This window comes from Salvia hispanica, chromosome 3 (genome assembly GCF_023119035.1).
Source record: "Salvia hispanica cultivar TCC Black 2014 chromosome 3, UniMelb_Shisp_WGS_1.0, whole genome shotgun sequence".
In the NCBI taxonomy this organism is placed as follows: Eukaryota; Viridiplantae; Streptophyta; class Magnoliopsida; order Lamiales; family Lamiaceae; genus Salvia; species Salvia hispanica.
In genome coordinates this window covers 53518789-53534169 of record NC_062967.1, presented here as the reverse complement: position 1 = coordinate 53534169, position 15381 = coordinate 53518789, and the positions used below count along the sequence as shown (strand labels likewise).

Below are 15381 nucleotides of genomic sequence, written 5' to 3'. Positions count from 1 at the left end.
ACACAGACTGAGCTCACAAACTCACAACTGCCTTCTTTTGTAACAAGTTTTCAGATGGTCAGTAGCAATATGAAAACGTATGTGGTTCCCTTATCTTCTTATTCTTGAATTATGTTGTGAATATTTTATATTTGTAGAATCAAGATCAAACGTATGTTGGTATGTGTAATCCCTAGTTTCTTCCCTTCTGTTTTACACAAACTAAGTTAATTTAGCTAGCTTAATCCTTACAGAAATTGCATTAATAGTCAATATTATTTCAAGTCAGCCTTTTTAATAAACAAAATAAAATTAGAAGAGCTTCATAAAATGAATATCTTCCCAAGTCAAGGCTTGGGTTGCATCCATACCTTTGAATAAAGGAAAAGAAAAGTAGTGGGAAATTTCTAGGACAGTAGGCCAATGTTTGAATACAATTCAGCGTTGACTTGTATTTAAGGCATTGACCTTAAAAACATGTTATGTACTAGTTAATTAAAGAATTATATATAGAGAGATAATATTGGAGCTGCAACTACAAGATCAAGAGATAAGAGATGGATTTAGGATTTGCTACTAGTTTCATAATCCTCATCATCACCAAATCAATGTTGAGTGAAGCAGTAGCAAGGAATGTTTCAAATTCGAGCAGAGAATTCCAAGCATTGAAGGATTTTGGATGGCCTTATATCAATTCAACAGTTCACCACTGCCACTTGGAAGGCATTACCTGTGACGATCATGGCCGCGTTGCAAAGATAAGCCTGCAAAGTAATGTAGGGTGCGATGATGAACCTTGGTACTGCCACGATCTTCGCTATTTGGATCCGCTTGTTTTCACATCTCTCACTAGCATTCATCTCACCTCATGTGGTCTCTATGGAGATATCTCATCAAATAGTATAAGTTACTTCTCCAACCTAATTTATCTCAATTTGTCTCATAATCATGTCTATTCTTATCTGCCACTTTCATTCACAAATTTGAGTCAGTTACATGTGCTTGACCTTTCTGATAATGATCTTGGTAATAGTGTCATAGCACCTGAAATAGGGAGCTCCAGCCTAGTTTATCTCAATTTGTCTCATAGTCAACTTCAAATTGAGCTGCCTCTTTTACTGCCAAGAAACTTAGAGGTGCTTGACATATCTTCTAACAGAATTTTTGGTGCCATTCCCTCTGGAATAGGGTATCTCCATCATTTGATATTTCTTGATTTGAGCAACAATAACATCAGTGGCTATCTGCCCACGAATATGAGCCAATTAACAAAATTGGAAATCTTGAAATTGGACTTGAATAGGTTGGAGGGTGTTTTTGAAGCAGGAATACACATGCTTCCTTCTATAAAAAGGATAGACCTCACTAGAAATACAATCCGAGGACGGATACCTTTTGAGTTTGGATATGGTGCTAATGCACAGTTTCTCAATATCGATCTTTCTTGGAACTATGTTTTTGGTGAAGTCCCTGAATCTGTTTCACGTTTGGATGGAATTAATTTGTCCTACAACAGTTTAGTAGGCCGGATTCCATCCAACGTATGGCGTAAGTTTGGGACAGAATCGTTCCTAGACAATCTCAACTTACATCCTCCAAAGGGATCCAGGATTAACATGGAAATTATTTACTATGTAATCTTTGTGATTTTCATTTTCTGTGGAATCTATTTCATATTCTCCAAAAGAAGGGAAAAGAAAGCAGCACCACTCACACCACCTTATCCCAAACATGGAGATATATTCAAGATTTGGAACTTTGATGGCAACATGGCTTATCAAGACATCATTGAAGCAACACAAGACTTTGATTTCAAATACTGCATTGGAACTGGTGCCTATGGAAGTGTCTACAGAGCAAAACTGCCCAGTGGAAGAGTTGTTGCTGTTAAGAAGCTTCACAGATTTGAAGGAGATAATCCTAATTATGACATGTGTTTTAGAAACGAAGTCAAGGTTCTCTCTCAAATACGTCATCGACATGTTGTAAAGCTTTTTGGTTTTTGTCTGCACAAACAAAGCATGTTTCTCATATATGACTACATGGAAAGAGGAAGCTTGTTTAGTGTGTTGAAGGCCGAAGATGAAGCAGTGGAGCTGAATTGGAAGAAGAGGATAAATGTGGTGAAGGGCATTGCCAATGCATTGTCTTACATGCATCACGATTGCAGCCCGCCTATTCTACACAGAGACGTATCGACTAGCAACATACTCTTGGATTCTGAGTACGAAGGTTGTTTATCTGATTTTGGGACAGCTAGATTGTTGGATCCAAATTCCTCCAATCAGACTCTGTTAGTCGGGACTCGAGGCTATATTGCACCAGGTTTAAATATTGCTTACCTACCACATCTTCATTTAACACATTAACTATATCTATGAATGATGGTGAAATGTTTGTTGGTTGCAGAGTTAGCCCTCACAATGATGGTCACAGAAAAATGTGACGTATATAGCTTCGGAGTTGTGGCACTGGAAATCATGTTTGGAGATCATCCAGGGCATTTCATTTCCTCCATGACGACGATGAGATCCACACTGTCTGCTCAAAACATGATGGTGCAACAACTCTTGGACAAGCGGCTGCCATCTCCAGACGAAGATGTAAGAGTGTCGAGGGAAGTGGTTGGAGCGGTGAAAACAGCACTCAAATGCATAAGCTCTGATCCAAAGTCGCGGCCGTGTATGAAGGATGTGTCTCATGAACTCGCTAAGCACCCACCACGGTTGACCATGCCATTACGCTCCATATCAGTGCTTCATCTCATGCATTCAGATTGAGCTTATGTCATGATGTTGTTATTGTGTCGTGTTCTATCTTCTTCCATTTTGTTAGTTTTTTCCGATAATAATCAGTCTCTAATGTCGAACAAAGTGTAAAGATCTCTATGAAACAAATAGCCCTAAGCTAGTTACCACTGTTTCTAGAAGAGCTTCTAAACAAGATGTGGAGGGTTGGGACATTTCCTATCCTGACATTTTCTATAATATTCAGCATTTTGTTCGGAAGATTGTGGGTTTTTGCTTCAAGCTCAGGAAGGTAAAAACAAAAATTATATAAGAGCAAAGCCTTCTCATCTAAGAATTCTATTTAGACCTTATTGGTCACTAATATCACGAATTATGGCTGATCTCCAGATTCTCCAAGTTTAAAAGCTCATGATAGAGTTTGGGATTTCCTATCTAAGTTTACTATATTTACGACCAAATTTTATGTTTTGTGGCATAATCCTCAATACAGCAATAGGAGTAATTCATATATTAGCAATTTTTATGTACATATTTGTCTTTCATTAAAATTATATTAGCAATTTTTATGTAATCTTAAATACAATCATAGAATTGACTAACCTTCCAATAAAATTAAAACAAGAGTTCATTGTTTTGGAATCAATATCCATTTGTCTTTCATGACAATGATGTAGTAATGACAATAATAACAAAAAACAAGTACTAATACAACTACTTAGACACATTATCATCCGTCTCCTTCCCAGTTACAACTAAATTAGCCATTCTCCCCATCAAAAGGATTTATAAAAGGAAAGGATTTAAATCAAATTTTGTAAAACCAAGCTCTTTTAATTCATTAAATTCACACACCTCACCCATATCACAATATAAACATGTACAGTTTCATAAACAAAGTGAATCCATCTCCTCCACAATTACTACAATATAGCATCATACAACTTTTGTTCATCAATTTTCCCAAAAACCATGGATCTATAATCGTGATTCGTGAAAGGATGTGAATGAATCCCTTGCACAAGAAAAATGAATCCAATAATCGCATTGTCAACAGGAGGAAGCCGCTTGATCTACCAATCCCGAAATGATTTGGTTGCTATACCCACACCTCTCATTTCTTCCAAACTTAAGCATCCGTTTAATTATGAGAGGATGAGAGTGACAAGGCATGCTACATTTTCCTCCTAAGTTGACTTTGGACAAATGCCCAAGCGAGAAAATGCAGTTTACGTGGAAAGAGTAGTCACATTTAGCATAGTGATAGAACCAATAACGGAGCTCTGTGCCTTCCTCACACACCTCACATATGTTGTGATCACAACCACTACTACAGCTACTAGTACCGGTAGTGATCAAATGCGGAGGATGCTGATCGAATATGTGAAAATGAACCTTTTTTTATGGTAAGGCGCACCACCTTATATGAATATAGAAATTACAGATAGTGCACTTATAGATATCAAAAATGGAGTGATAAGCTCATGATGATTGTGCCTAAGTTGGTGTGCAGGTGTATGCTTCAACTGGCCAAGAGGGTACCTAGATCTAGCCATGTCATTGGGATTTATGCATAAACTTCTCTTATCAAAATCTCAACCAACTTCTACTGGTTAGTATAATGGTGTAAAGCATTGAGCCCATAGAGATGGATGTAGGCATTATACCTTTGTGATGACATTCTGGAAAGGTAGACGTGAACTAAACTGGGACTATACTTATCCCGACCGGTGTGACACCAAGTGCTTCATGTTGTGGAATGTGTACGAGAATGTGAGTGTTGTACTACTAGTGTCCATGTGAAAAGTGGAAACTTAACAAACTCCTAAAATTGCATAAAGCTGAAACGATGGAAGGACAAGACAGAAAAGTAACAAAAGCAACATAGTTGTCCCAGATTCAGATGGTGACATTATCCTCTTCACCAAGTAACAAAACTGATCAGAAATCAAATCTCCATTGATGAATGCTCGAATTCAGACTTGTAAAATTCAGATCTAACTCGAAATTAAACTATGCTAAATCATGTAGAAAACGATAGACGCTTAACATGACTAACATGAAAGGTAGCAGAATTTAGCCAAAAACCAGATCCATATATCTTTAGAATAAAGGAACGATTGAAACTTAAAGAACCACTAGATCTAATTTAACTAAGAAAATTCAAGCATGTAAAAATTAGAAATCAACGTAAAAAATCTAAATATATCTAACTAGGCACAATGAAAACATAAGTTAGTTGAAACACAAAATAAAACTCAATAAACTTCATTGCATTCAAGATTATCAACTAAAAGATGCTCCAAGTAAGATAGCTACTGGAATCTGAGTCAAATGCAACCAAAACAAGTACGTAAACTAAGAATTCTTAAAGACAAAGCAAATAAGATTTTTTTGGCTCCTTGGAGCGATAGAACTGAGAATCTTTATAAACTACGGTGTCAACTGGAATCCGAGTCAAATGCTACCAAAACAAGTACGTAAACTAAGAATTCTTAAAGACGAAGAGTTGTGATACGTACCATGGCAAACACAACATCAGGTCATATAAGATAATGATAAACACGGGATTTGCATGTTTTTAGGGCCTAGATTTGGCTCCCTTTAAATGTCAATCTTGCAAATAATGTTCTTAAACTGCGTATATTATACATTTTGGTATTTTGACATGTTTGCTGATAAATGATAGAAAAAGAAAGAAAAAAGGTGCAAAAATGGCCAAGGTGCAGCAGCCTCTGTTCGAGCCCTTCTTCCGGCGAGTTTGAAGTCCAATCAGTGCTTAATACATACTATTCTCTTTGCCTTTGAAAGATCTTCGCGTGGGTACCTTGAACATCTAAATCGGAGTTCTGTGGATAAAGTTATGGTCATTTTACGAACATTGCGCAGTACAGTCAAAATTAATCGGAAATTAAGAAAGGAAAGAAACTATTGTCAAATCTCTCCTATTAATTGAGGAATTCGAATTTACCATCTTTCTCATTACTTGGAGGATACTTTTCACCAATTATAAATATTTTTCAAACTTATATATATATCTCATAACCTAATTCATAACATTCATCTCAGAGCCTCCAATCCTCTTCCTCTCTATACTTCTTCCATCCCATATTCCACACTTAAATTCATCCATCTTCCATTGAAGCGGAGCTCTACAGATCCAGGCAAGAGAAGACTGAAGACTGCATAATTCAACCTTTGATTTTGCTTTGTTTTTCTTCATGTGTAGTACTTTTTGTTGTTTTTACTTGTCTATGAGTAACATAGTAAACATCTTTTGTAGAATTTTTGATAAACATGCTATGATTATAAGTTATTTATTCAATTGTTTTTTCTTGTTAGCTCTTGTAGTTATTTCAATTTCTCTTGTGCTTATACATTTGTTTGATTGGACATCTTATAAATGCATGTGTATTTTACCACAATACTCGAGAGATGAGTAGTTTAATTTGAAAGAAGAGAAGTTGACGTTTTTGCCAATATAATCGGGAGATTTGAGTCTTTGAATGAAGCAAATTTATCTTAGGAGCTTTTAGGAGTTGTTGCCTTAGTTCTAGAAAGGACACTTCGGTTCTAGGTAGCAATCTACAAATTGCATGCTTCGGGAGAATATATAGTTTTGCATCTGTGATAGCTTAGTAACTCTAAAGACCGTAATTCAAGGAAGTCTTTTGGATATTAGTTTTTTATTGTGGTTCTTAAATTTCTACATTCCTTATCCTGTTTTGTATCATTTGTTTTTATGTTTTCTATTATTTGTTTATTTATTTATGTCTAGTTTATAATCTAAATCCAAAAATCTCGTGTCCCTAAATAGTATATGACGCTTAGTACATAATAGATAGTTGCAATCTTATTCCCTGTGTTCGATATCCCGGTACTGACCTTTAATTATACTAGATCTACACTATAAACTTGCAGGTATTTTTAGTGCTAAGTACATTAAGTTTTTGGCGCCATTGCCGAGGCTAATCTAACATGCATAAACAAGATATAATAATTACAAAGTGATGATTGAAAAAAGAATCATATAAGTACTATGAAATATTGCCTACAACTGAATAATAGGTCATAATAAATGCAAAATCGAAGCATACCAGTTACCATATTATAATCAGAATAAGAGCACAAATGAGTCGTACAAGATAAAAAAAAAAACATAGTACCTAGAACATACAATGACCATTGGTCATGGAAAAATCGGAATCGGAGCATGACAAATAAATAAAAGTGACGACAATTTTGTTATTTGATAAACATACAATTCAGAAAAACTGAAATGAGCACGTGAGGATGAATGACATTGAACATCGATCGTACTCAGATCCTCCAAGGTCCAAATTACTGTTAAAATTTGTTGAGTTATTTACTTTCTACGTAAATAAATCGAACATGAGTAATGTAGAGATGAATAATTATATAAATAATTAGAGGGTGAATAGAAATTAAGATACAGTGACAATGTTGACATCGAATTAAAAAAATATTCCATCTATCCCAGTCTAAATGACGCATTTCCCTTTCGCATGTGTTTTGGAAAAATGATAAAAATAGTTAAAGCGGAAGAAAATAAAACAAGAGAGATAATAATGTAGAAGAGAGTCACTTCTACGTTATTATATCTCTTACTTTATTTTCTCTCTAGTTTAACTACTCCCTCCGTCCACTGGCGGATCTACATGGGAGCAAGGGGGTACAAGTGTACCCCAAAAATATCATAATAATACCGTATAGAATTCCATCAAAGACAACCTAGGCTATTGGCCCAGCGGCAAAAGGTTTGCTTTTCTTTTGCATAAGATGCGAGTTCGAATCTTGGTAGGCACATTTCTTAGTTTTTGTCCCCCTTCGTTGATCCATTTTTATCATTTTTTTCCCTTTCATTATTACTACCAGTGCTATAAAAATTTAATGCTTTGATTTTTTTCTTATAAAACATTGAATTGTCCACTAATATAAAGTTATCTTATCTTTTCACTGCTCTAACGCTTAATTCCTTTCAGTATTTGTATTTTAAAAAATTTTCTTTATGTAATACATTTAATTTTTTAAGAGTACTTTTAATTCTTTTTCAATACTTTTATTTTATTTATTTTATCATTTTCCAATTGTTTTGCACAAAATTTCAATTTTCTTCTAATGTATTTCATATTTTACGTTTTGTATTTCTAATGCTAATATTTGTTTGTTTTTTTTGATAATTCTTGAAACTTTTCTTAAATAAGCCAAAAGAAGTTTTGTCATTAAAAAGAACGCACTTCGCAAAAGTTTAAATAAATTATTCCTAATATATAAATATAATAATTTCCTATGAAAGTCTTTCAAATACAAGAAAATGAAGCTTTTTATTGAAAAAAATAATGACATGTTAAAGAAAAAATAATTAATCAATTCTGAATCTCCTAATTGATAAAAATATTTATCGTACCCCCAAACCGAAAATCCTGGATTCGCCACTGCCTCCGTCCTGCTTAAGATGACATGTTTTCCTTTTTAGTTTGTCCCAATTAAGATGACACATTACCTTTTTTGAAAACTTTCTCTCTCCAATTAATACACCCAACAACTCTTTCTCACTCTTTTTAAAATATTTATCTTTCTTTCTCTTTCTATTTTAATACTTACACCCACATTTTCTCTCTCCAATTAAACACTTTAATCAGTAACTCCTAAAATCCCGTGCCGGCTAAGGAATGTGTCATTTTAGCCGGGATGGAGGGAGTATTTATTATCATTTCTCACAAAATATTAGAAAAAAGAAATGTGTCAATAAGGCGGCACGGAGGGAGTTTATTTTTATAACAAAGAGTATAGTATTAAATTGATTTTTGCTAGTATTATATACTTATTCATGAAATTAAAGAAGTACTCTCTCTGTCCAGTCTAAACGAGACGTTTCATTTTTTGACTTGTTTTGGAAAAAATGATACTCCCTCCATTCCATAGTAGTTGAGTCATTTTTCCATTTTAATACGTTCCATAGTAGTTGAGTAATTTCTTCTCACTTATTTTACTCTTTCTAATTTTATTCTCTCTCCATCTCTCTACCTTTTCCCTTTCCTACTTCATTCTCCATTTACTATCCATTTACTAAACTTACTTAACACAAATTTTCTTAATTTTCGTGCCGAAAAAAAATATCTCCACTACTACGAAACAGAGGGAATAGTAAATAGTTAAAGTGGAGATAAAATTAAGTAAGAGAGAGAATAATAAAGATCATATCATTAAAATTGATTTTAAATAACATAATATGACATGTTTAAATATTTAAGGATTAAAGAAATAATTTCTATTCTTAAATTATGAAAAATCATTCTTTGTGATACAAAAGTAATACAAATTTACTAGCTAAAAGATTGTATAAAAAATTACTAAAAAAAATAAATAGAGGAGTTATAGAAAAATATTTGAAGATAAATGAATTTAAGAGAAAATATAAGAAGACATAGAAAATAGTAGGAGATATAAAAAATATTGGAACATAAATGAAATCAAGAGAAAATCTAAGGACTCACAATATATTACAATTAATAGGCGCAAAGGGGAATCAAACCTAAGATCAATAGTTCAAAATGCTACTTTAACTTAACCAACTAAACTATTGCTTGATAGGTTTATTGTTGCGTACGTATATTATATATAGGTACATTTCAAATGGCTGGTCATATTAAAGATATGAAGATTCTTGGATAATGAAATATATGCGCCATTTGATAAATTAAAATAGTGCATAATTAATATTATATGCTCAATGTTGTGTCAACGATGATTAAGAAATAATCATCACCGAGATATCGTCTTTTAGTAAGTAACAAGAAAGACTTATTTCAATTTTTAGATCATCCAGTGTTATTCCACACCGGCGTGGTTTATTTTCTAAGGTAAGGAAACATGTGGATTGACACTGCAACCTTTCACGATAGGTAGTCTCTAGGTTGTGAACTAGTATTATAGTTCTACAAAGAACCGATTGTGTTACATACGATGAACGTTGTTCACAACATGTCTATTGTTTAGATTAATTACACTTTGTTTACTTTTTATACATTTAAATATTTGAGAAAAATCTTATAAATGAATAAGCAAATACAATGCGATAACATTACTTCTCCTGCTTGGACGAAAGTGGATTGTAGAATTTGTTGTATACAATCAATTCTGATCATGTATCATGCTCGAAACATGATTTTTAAGTATACTAATCCTAACAAAGGAGATGTGGTCAATTGTTCAAAGTGACTCGCAGTTTTACGGTGTTACTTCATCTAACCGTATAACAACGACGCTCTCCGTTTCCAACAAGTACTCAACGAGATGATGTAGAGTCGGGGCCATCCCATAGGTCGTAAAGCAGAAATGTTGAAGGTGAAGGGGACGAGTTCGACAACGGGAGTAGTCGAACTGTTCTTTAGGAGAAATATTTTGGCATGTTCAAAGAAATTCAATGACTAAAGCAATTAATTTCAAAATATATTTAGCAACGATTGAAAAAGACACAGATGATGGATGAAACCAAATGGCAAATTTGCAACAATATGAAGCCTTAGTCCAGCTACTTGCATGAACACTAAAATTGAAGTAATTTTTTAAAAATAATATGTAATTTATGATATTTAAATTATGTAATTTTTGATAAATATCACAATTTAAATAAGTGTAATTAATGAGCATTTGAAGTCCAGAATGTGAACACTTTGTTTTTGTTCATGATGTGTTTCAGACTTTCAGTTTATTCTACAAACAGGAATGGAACTCAGCCCTGTAAATGTAAATGCATCATCTTAATTTCAATTCAGAATTGTACTAGTAATTTATGTTTAACTGAATGTGTAGTTTTGAATTTTGAAAAACCAACTTCCAATGGAATAAAAAAATGGAATTCAAATTCAAAAAAATTCAAATCCTTTCATTTAAAAATTCTGTAATGACACCTACTGCAATGATGTTATTAGATACTAGGAAAAGTTATGCAGTGGGCAAAAAAAATATGGGTCGGATTAAAGATTCATCGGCCAATCATAATCCAACCAGAAATTACGTGCACTTAACTCATAATGATAAGACTCTAACTTGGAAAGCAAATTCTTATCAAAAGTTGAACAACCAACAAAGATAAAATCACAAGTAAGCAATATCTACCTCAAATGCTCCAAATTACATTCTTTACTTAATTAAGACGCTCAAACCACCATCATCAATTTTCATTATGTTATAAAATGGTAACTGCATTATATTAGAATCAAATATACTAAAATAGTCCACTTATTTCTTTGACAAACAAGATTTTTTATATGAAAATCTCCTATTCCGGTTCAGCGATTCTACATTGTGTTGAAAAAGACATCCTCAATATGGAGCATACTTAATTTCAAAATAATATGTATAATTAGATATAGAGGTAAACTATATCAAATCAAATCCGTTAATCAAACGGAAAAAATTTACCCTCAAACAAATTTAAGTAATAGTGTAATAATACTTCCTTCATCCTATAAAATTTGTCACATTTATTCATTTCCGTCCCTCCCACAAAATTTTAACATTTCACATTTTTTTATATTCTACTAACTCATTCTCATTCACATTTTATTATAAAACTAATATATAAAAGTATGACTCACATTCTATTATTATATTTCTTCAAACTCATACGCAGTCAAAATGTAGTCAAAATGTGATAAAATTTAAGGGATAAAGGGAGTAATCCATTGTGATTTGCAGAAAATAACATAGATGGAATATAGATTCTTGACTTTTTAGCCTTTTAAACGTTAAGAAAAAGGAACAATTGAAAAGGGCTTACTACCATCAGACCTAAAACGGCTGAAAGCGACCCATAATTTTAAAAGACAAAAAAATAATATCTTCACACTACAATGTAGTTGGTGTCACGATGTAGTAGTAATATATTTCTGCAAATAAATCGACATTGACAACAAAATATGATGAGTTGGTGTGTGGTGGTCATGTGCATTTGTATTTGGAAGAAATCTTTACATTAAAAGGTCACCGCCAGCTCAACAAGAATAAATTCATACTCATTTTACAGTTCACAACCACCAAGAATCATCAAAAACAATCTATTCTCCTACAACAAGGCAAATAACCAACAAAATATTACAAGAAAATTAAAAAAAATAAGAATGAAATAGTGGGAAATTCCTTAATCAAATATTACACTTCAAGAATGAACAAACAAATAAACCACAATTTTCCGGCTATTTCAATCACGACTCCTCAAAGACGTCCACGCCATCGCCGCCGCCGCTCGGACGGCACAGCTCCTCGATCTTCACGACCACGTCATCCATCGAGGGGCGCTTGTCCGGGTACTGCGCGGTGCAGTCCACCGCGAGCTGCAACAGCTGCACCATGTCCTCCTCGACGTTTTGGTAGCGGAGGAGCTCGAGATCGAACACCTCAGCCGTCCACTCCTCCCGGACCACGGACTGGACCCACCGCGGGAGATCCACACCCTCCTCGTTCACCAGCGTGTGTGTTGGAGCCTTCCCCGTCAGCAGCTCCAGCAGCAACACGCCAAAGCTGTACACGTCCGCCTTCTGGGAGACTCGGTGGGGATCCGTCACCTCGGGCGCCCTGTATCCCGCGACGCGGTTAGGAGCAGCAGCAGGACCCGCGAGCTGCGCGAGGCCAAAGTCTGAGACGCGACCTTCGTATGACTTAGTGAGGAGAATGTTCGACGACTTGATGTTGCCGTGGGAGACGGTTGGTCCTTGCGAGTGAAGGTACGAAACTCCCTTTGCGGCCCCTAGCGCGATGCCCACCCTCGTCTCCCAGTTCAACGGCGTCCTGCTCGCTCCCTTGTTTCCTGGAACACCGGCGATTAATCACATTTTCAGCTCTTTATACACAATTGCTAAAGAAGGAAGGGTAATTTGAATGCAATGTGCCAAGATTCTACACAATAATTTGAGCTACAATACAAAATATAATGGGACAAGTCTTTGTCTCAAGAGAGGACAAGATTTGAATGAAATACTACAAAAAGATCAAAATTTTTTTAACTATAACTAATGCAAGACAGAAATGTACTATGTTAATCAGCATCTAAACAAACACAATATTGAATCAAAATCAGAAATTAATGAAGAAAATTACCATGTAACAAGGCAGATAAGCTTCCCAATGGAAGGTACTCATAAACAAGAAGCTTCTCCTCTCCATTGTAGTAATAAGCTCTCAACGGCACCAAATTGGGATGATCCATTCTCCCAATCTCCTCCATCTTCTTCCTGAACTCCTTCTCCGGCATTGTCACATCCCTCAGCCGCTTCACGGCCACGGCCAGCCCCGTCTCCAGCACGGCCTTATACGCGGTCCCGAACGTCCCCTTCCCCAAAACCTCCGCCGAGGCCTTCAACAGATCCTCCAATTCAATGTTCCACCCTGTTTTCCCGAAGAAAACCAACCCTTTCTTCAAATCAGCTTCCACCACCACCTCCTTCTCCTTCCCCGCCGCCGCAAAAAGGCTCTCCGCCGATTTAGGGGGCGGAATCGGCGGCGGAGGAGCCTCGACTTCCTTCGCATTCGCCACGTGTTCGTCCTTGGATCTGGAGCGCTTCCTACAAAAGCAGAAGAGGAGCAGCAGGATCGCGAAAAGCGCGAAGACGGAGCCGATTACAATGCCGGCAATCGCGCCGGCGGAGAGCTTCTTCTTCTTCTTCGGATTGGCGCCGCCGCATGAATCGAGAGGCTCGCCGCAGAGTGAATTGCCGAGGAAGGAGGATTTAGGGTTTTTAGAAAGGGAATTGGGGATGGAGCCGGTTAGGTTATTGTTGGAAACGTCGAATTGAACTAACGAGGGCAGATCCAAGGCCGGGATCGGGCCGGAGAAGCGGTTGCTCTGCAAATAGAGCGTGCCTAATCGGGTCAAATTGGTAAAACCCGGCGAAATCGGGCCGGAGAAGTTGTTCTCTGCTAAATTGAGCCTGACCAGCGAGGTGAGGGAAAAGAGGGTTTGGGGAAGCTCGCCGGTGAAGAAATTGTGCTGCAAGTAGAGATTGCGGAGGGAGGTGAGGGAAGTGAAGAGGTCCGGCGGGAGGGGGCCGGAGAGGGCGTTGTAGCGGAGGCTGAGCGTCTGCAGATTGGTCATGTTGGAGAAGGATTTGGGGGGGAGCTCGCCGGAGAGGCCCATTCCGGGGAAATGGAGCTCGACGACGGAGGAGTTGTCGGGGGAGCAATTGACGCCGGACCAAGCGCACGGCGTGGGGCTGGAGAGGTTCCAGAGGAGGACCCGGCCTCCCACGGCGGAGCGGAGGGCGAGGAGGGCGGCGCGGTCGGAGGCGATGTCCGGCGCGGCGGAGGGGAAGAGGAGCACCGCGGCCACCAGGAGGAGGTGGCGGATGCTGATTGGATGATTCATCTTGGAACAAATGTAGGCAATTTCGCGGAATTTAGGAGGAAATCTTTATCGCGACATTGCTATTTGCTGCAATCAAATTGAGAGAGATTATACAGTGAATGAGCTTGTGTAGTTTAGAGACAGAGAAGCCGTTGTTGATATAAAATTATACAAACCCATGTTACTCTTATTGGGGCCCACGCTACTTATTGCACCAGATCAATTAATGTCTAATGCTTATTATTTTACGTTAATTGGAGATACCACAATCAATAAGATTATACAGATATCAAAAATTGGTTTTAATTGTTAACTTTCTCTTAGGATTAATAATTTTTTAACGCTTGTGTTTAGAGTAATAAAAAATGATATTAACCGGTTGATATGGCAAAATTATGTCTAATTGCCTGTGCATATACTATAAGTATCATGAATGATAATTATAATTATATTATCGCCACTTCTATAAGTGGTATCCTTTTACCACATGGTATCTTTATATTTTTAACAAATAATACCAATTTTTCTATTAATAATCGATTATAGTATGTTTCCAGCTCTTGAATTATAAGGTTTTATTTTGTTTTGCCGCCGACTTTTTATTAACATTATATTTTATTTTATTCATTATAAGGCCTCTGTTATATATCTCTCATCTCCTATAAATATTTCATCATTTTGATGCAAAGTTACGCGATTTCACTCCGTTATAGAAAATGTTCTATGCAAAGGTTTTTCCTACCAAATTACATGCTATTCTATCAAAATTATTGGTAGTTATTTATGTGGCACACAAACACAATTATAACAACTATGACCAAGAACATGATATATCTTCAAATATGTGCCGGCCAAAAGCATGAAACATTTGACTAACGACGTGACAATACAAGTTCTGCAAAAGGCTTTGATTTGATTTAAATATTTAACCTTAATTATATTTTAGAAATTAATATATATATTTTATGAATTACATTAAATACATACTATAACTTTAATTATGCTACTTCGATCATTAGATCATTCGTGACGCTGCTGAGCTCGTCGTGAGCTCTGACTCATCTCGCTAGGACGGCCCAGCAACAAGCTAGCATTGCATGGCTCTTGTTGCGCGGAGCAGCCCTTGGGGGAGAGGAAGCTGGCGAGCCTTTCGACTGACGATGGATTCTGACTATATTAAAAGGACATAGATGTTGAGTTGACAAAACAAAATCTAGTTGGCAAATTAAGTTAAAAAGGTTTTCATTTCCTAAATCTAGTTAGCAAATCATTTAAATAAACTAAAAACGT

At 36.2% G+C, this 15381-nt stretch overlaps 2 protein-coding genes across 2 annotated transcripts; one reads left to right on the top strand and one right to left on the bottom strand.

Moving 5' to 3' along the window:
• The first annotated feature begins 548 nt into the window (after positions 1 to 548).
• On the top strand, positions 549 to 2968 carry LOC125216899 (MDIS1-interacting receptor like kinase 2-like). The gene is made up of 2 exons (XM_048118685.1): positions 549 to 2304; positions 2389 to 2968. Exons 1-2 carry the CDS (start codon positions 588 to 590, stop codon positions 2757 to 2759), a joined length of 2088 nt encoding a protein of 695 aa, XP_047974642.1. The 5' UTR covers positions 549 to 587; the 3' UTR covers positions 2760 to 2968.
• Positions 2969 to 11746: 8778 nt separating this feature from the next.
• LOC125215016 (probable inactive receptor kinase At1g48480) lies at positions 11747 to 14225 on the bottom strand. The gene is made up of 2 exons (XM_048116299.1): positions 12849 to 14225; positions 11747 to 12558 (listed from the first exon to the last, which is right to left on the bottom strand). Exons 1-2 carry the CDS (start codon positions 14110 to 14112, stop codon positions 11957 to 11959), a joined length of 1866 nt encoding a protein of 621 aa, XP_047972256.1. The 5' UTR covers positions 14113 to 14225; the 3' UTR covers positions 11747 to 11956.
• Positions 14226 to 15381: the final 1156 nt, after the last annotated feature.

Excerpts from the sequence above, each read along its gene's own strand:
- LOC125216899 (XM_048118685.1), top strand. The coding sequence starts at position 588 with ATGTTGAGTGAAGCAGTAGCAAGGAATGTTTCAAATTCGAGCAGAGAA. Across the intron at positions 2,305-2,388 it reads TCGAGGCTATATTGCACCAG|AGTTAGCCCTCACAATGATG; the intron begins GTTTAAATATTG and ends TGTTGGTTGCAG.
- LOC125215016 (XM_048116299.1), bottom strand. The coding sequence starts at position 14,112 with ATGAATCATCCAATCAGCATCCGCCACCTCCTCCTGGTGGCCGCGGTG. Across the intron at positions 12,559-12,848 it reads CTTATCTGCCTTGTTACATG|GAAACAAGGGAGCGAGCAGG; the intron begins GTAATTTTCTTC and ends CCGGTGTTCCAG.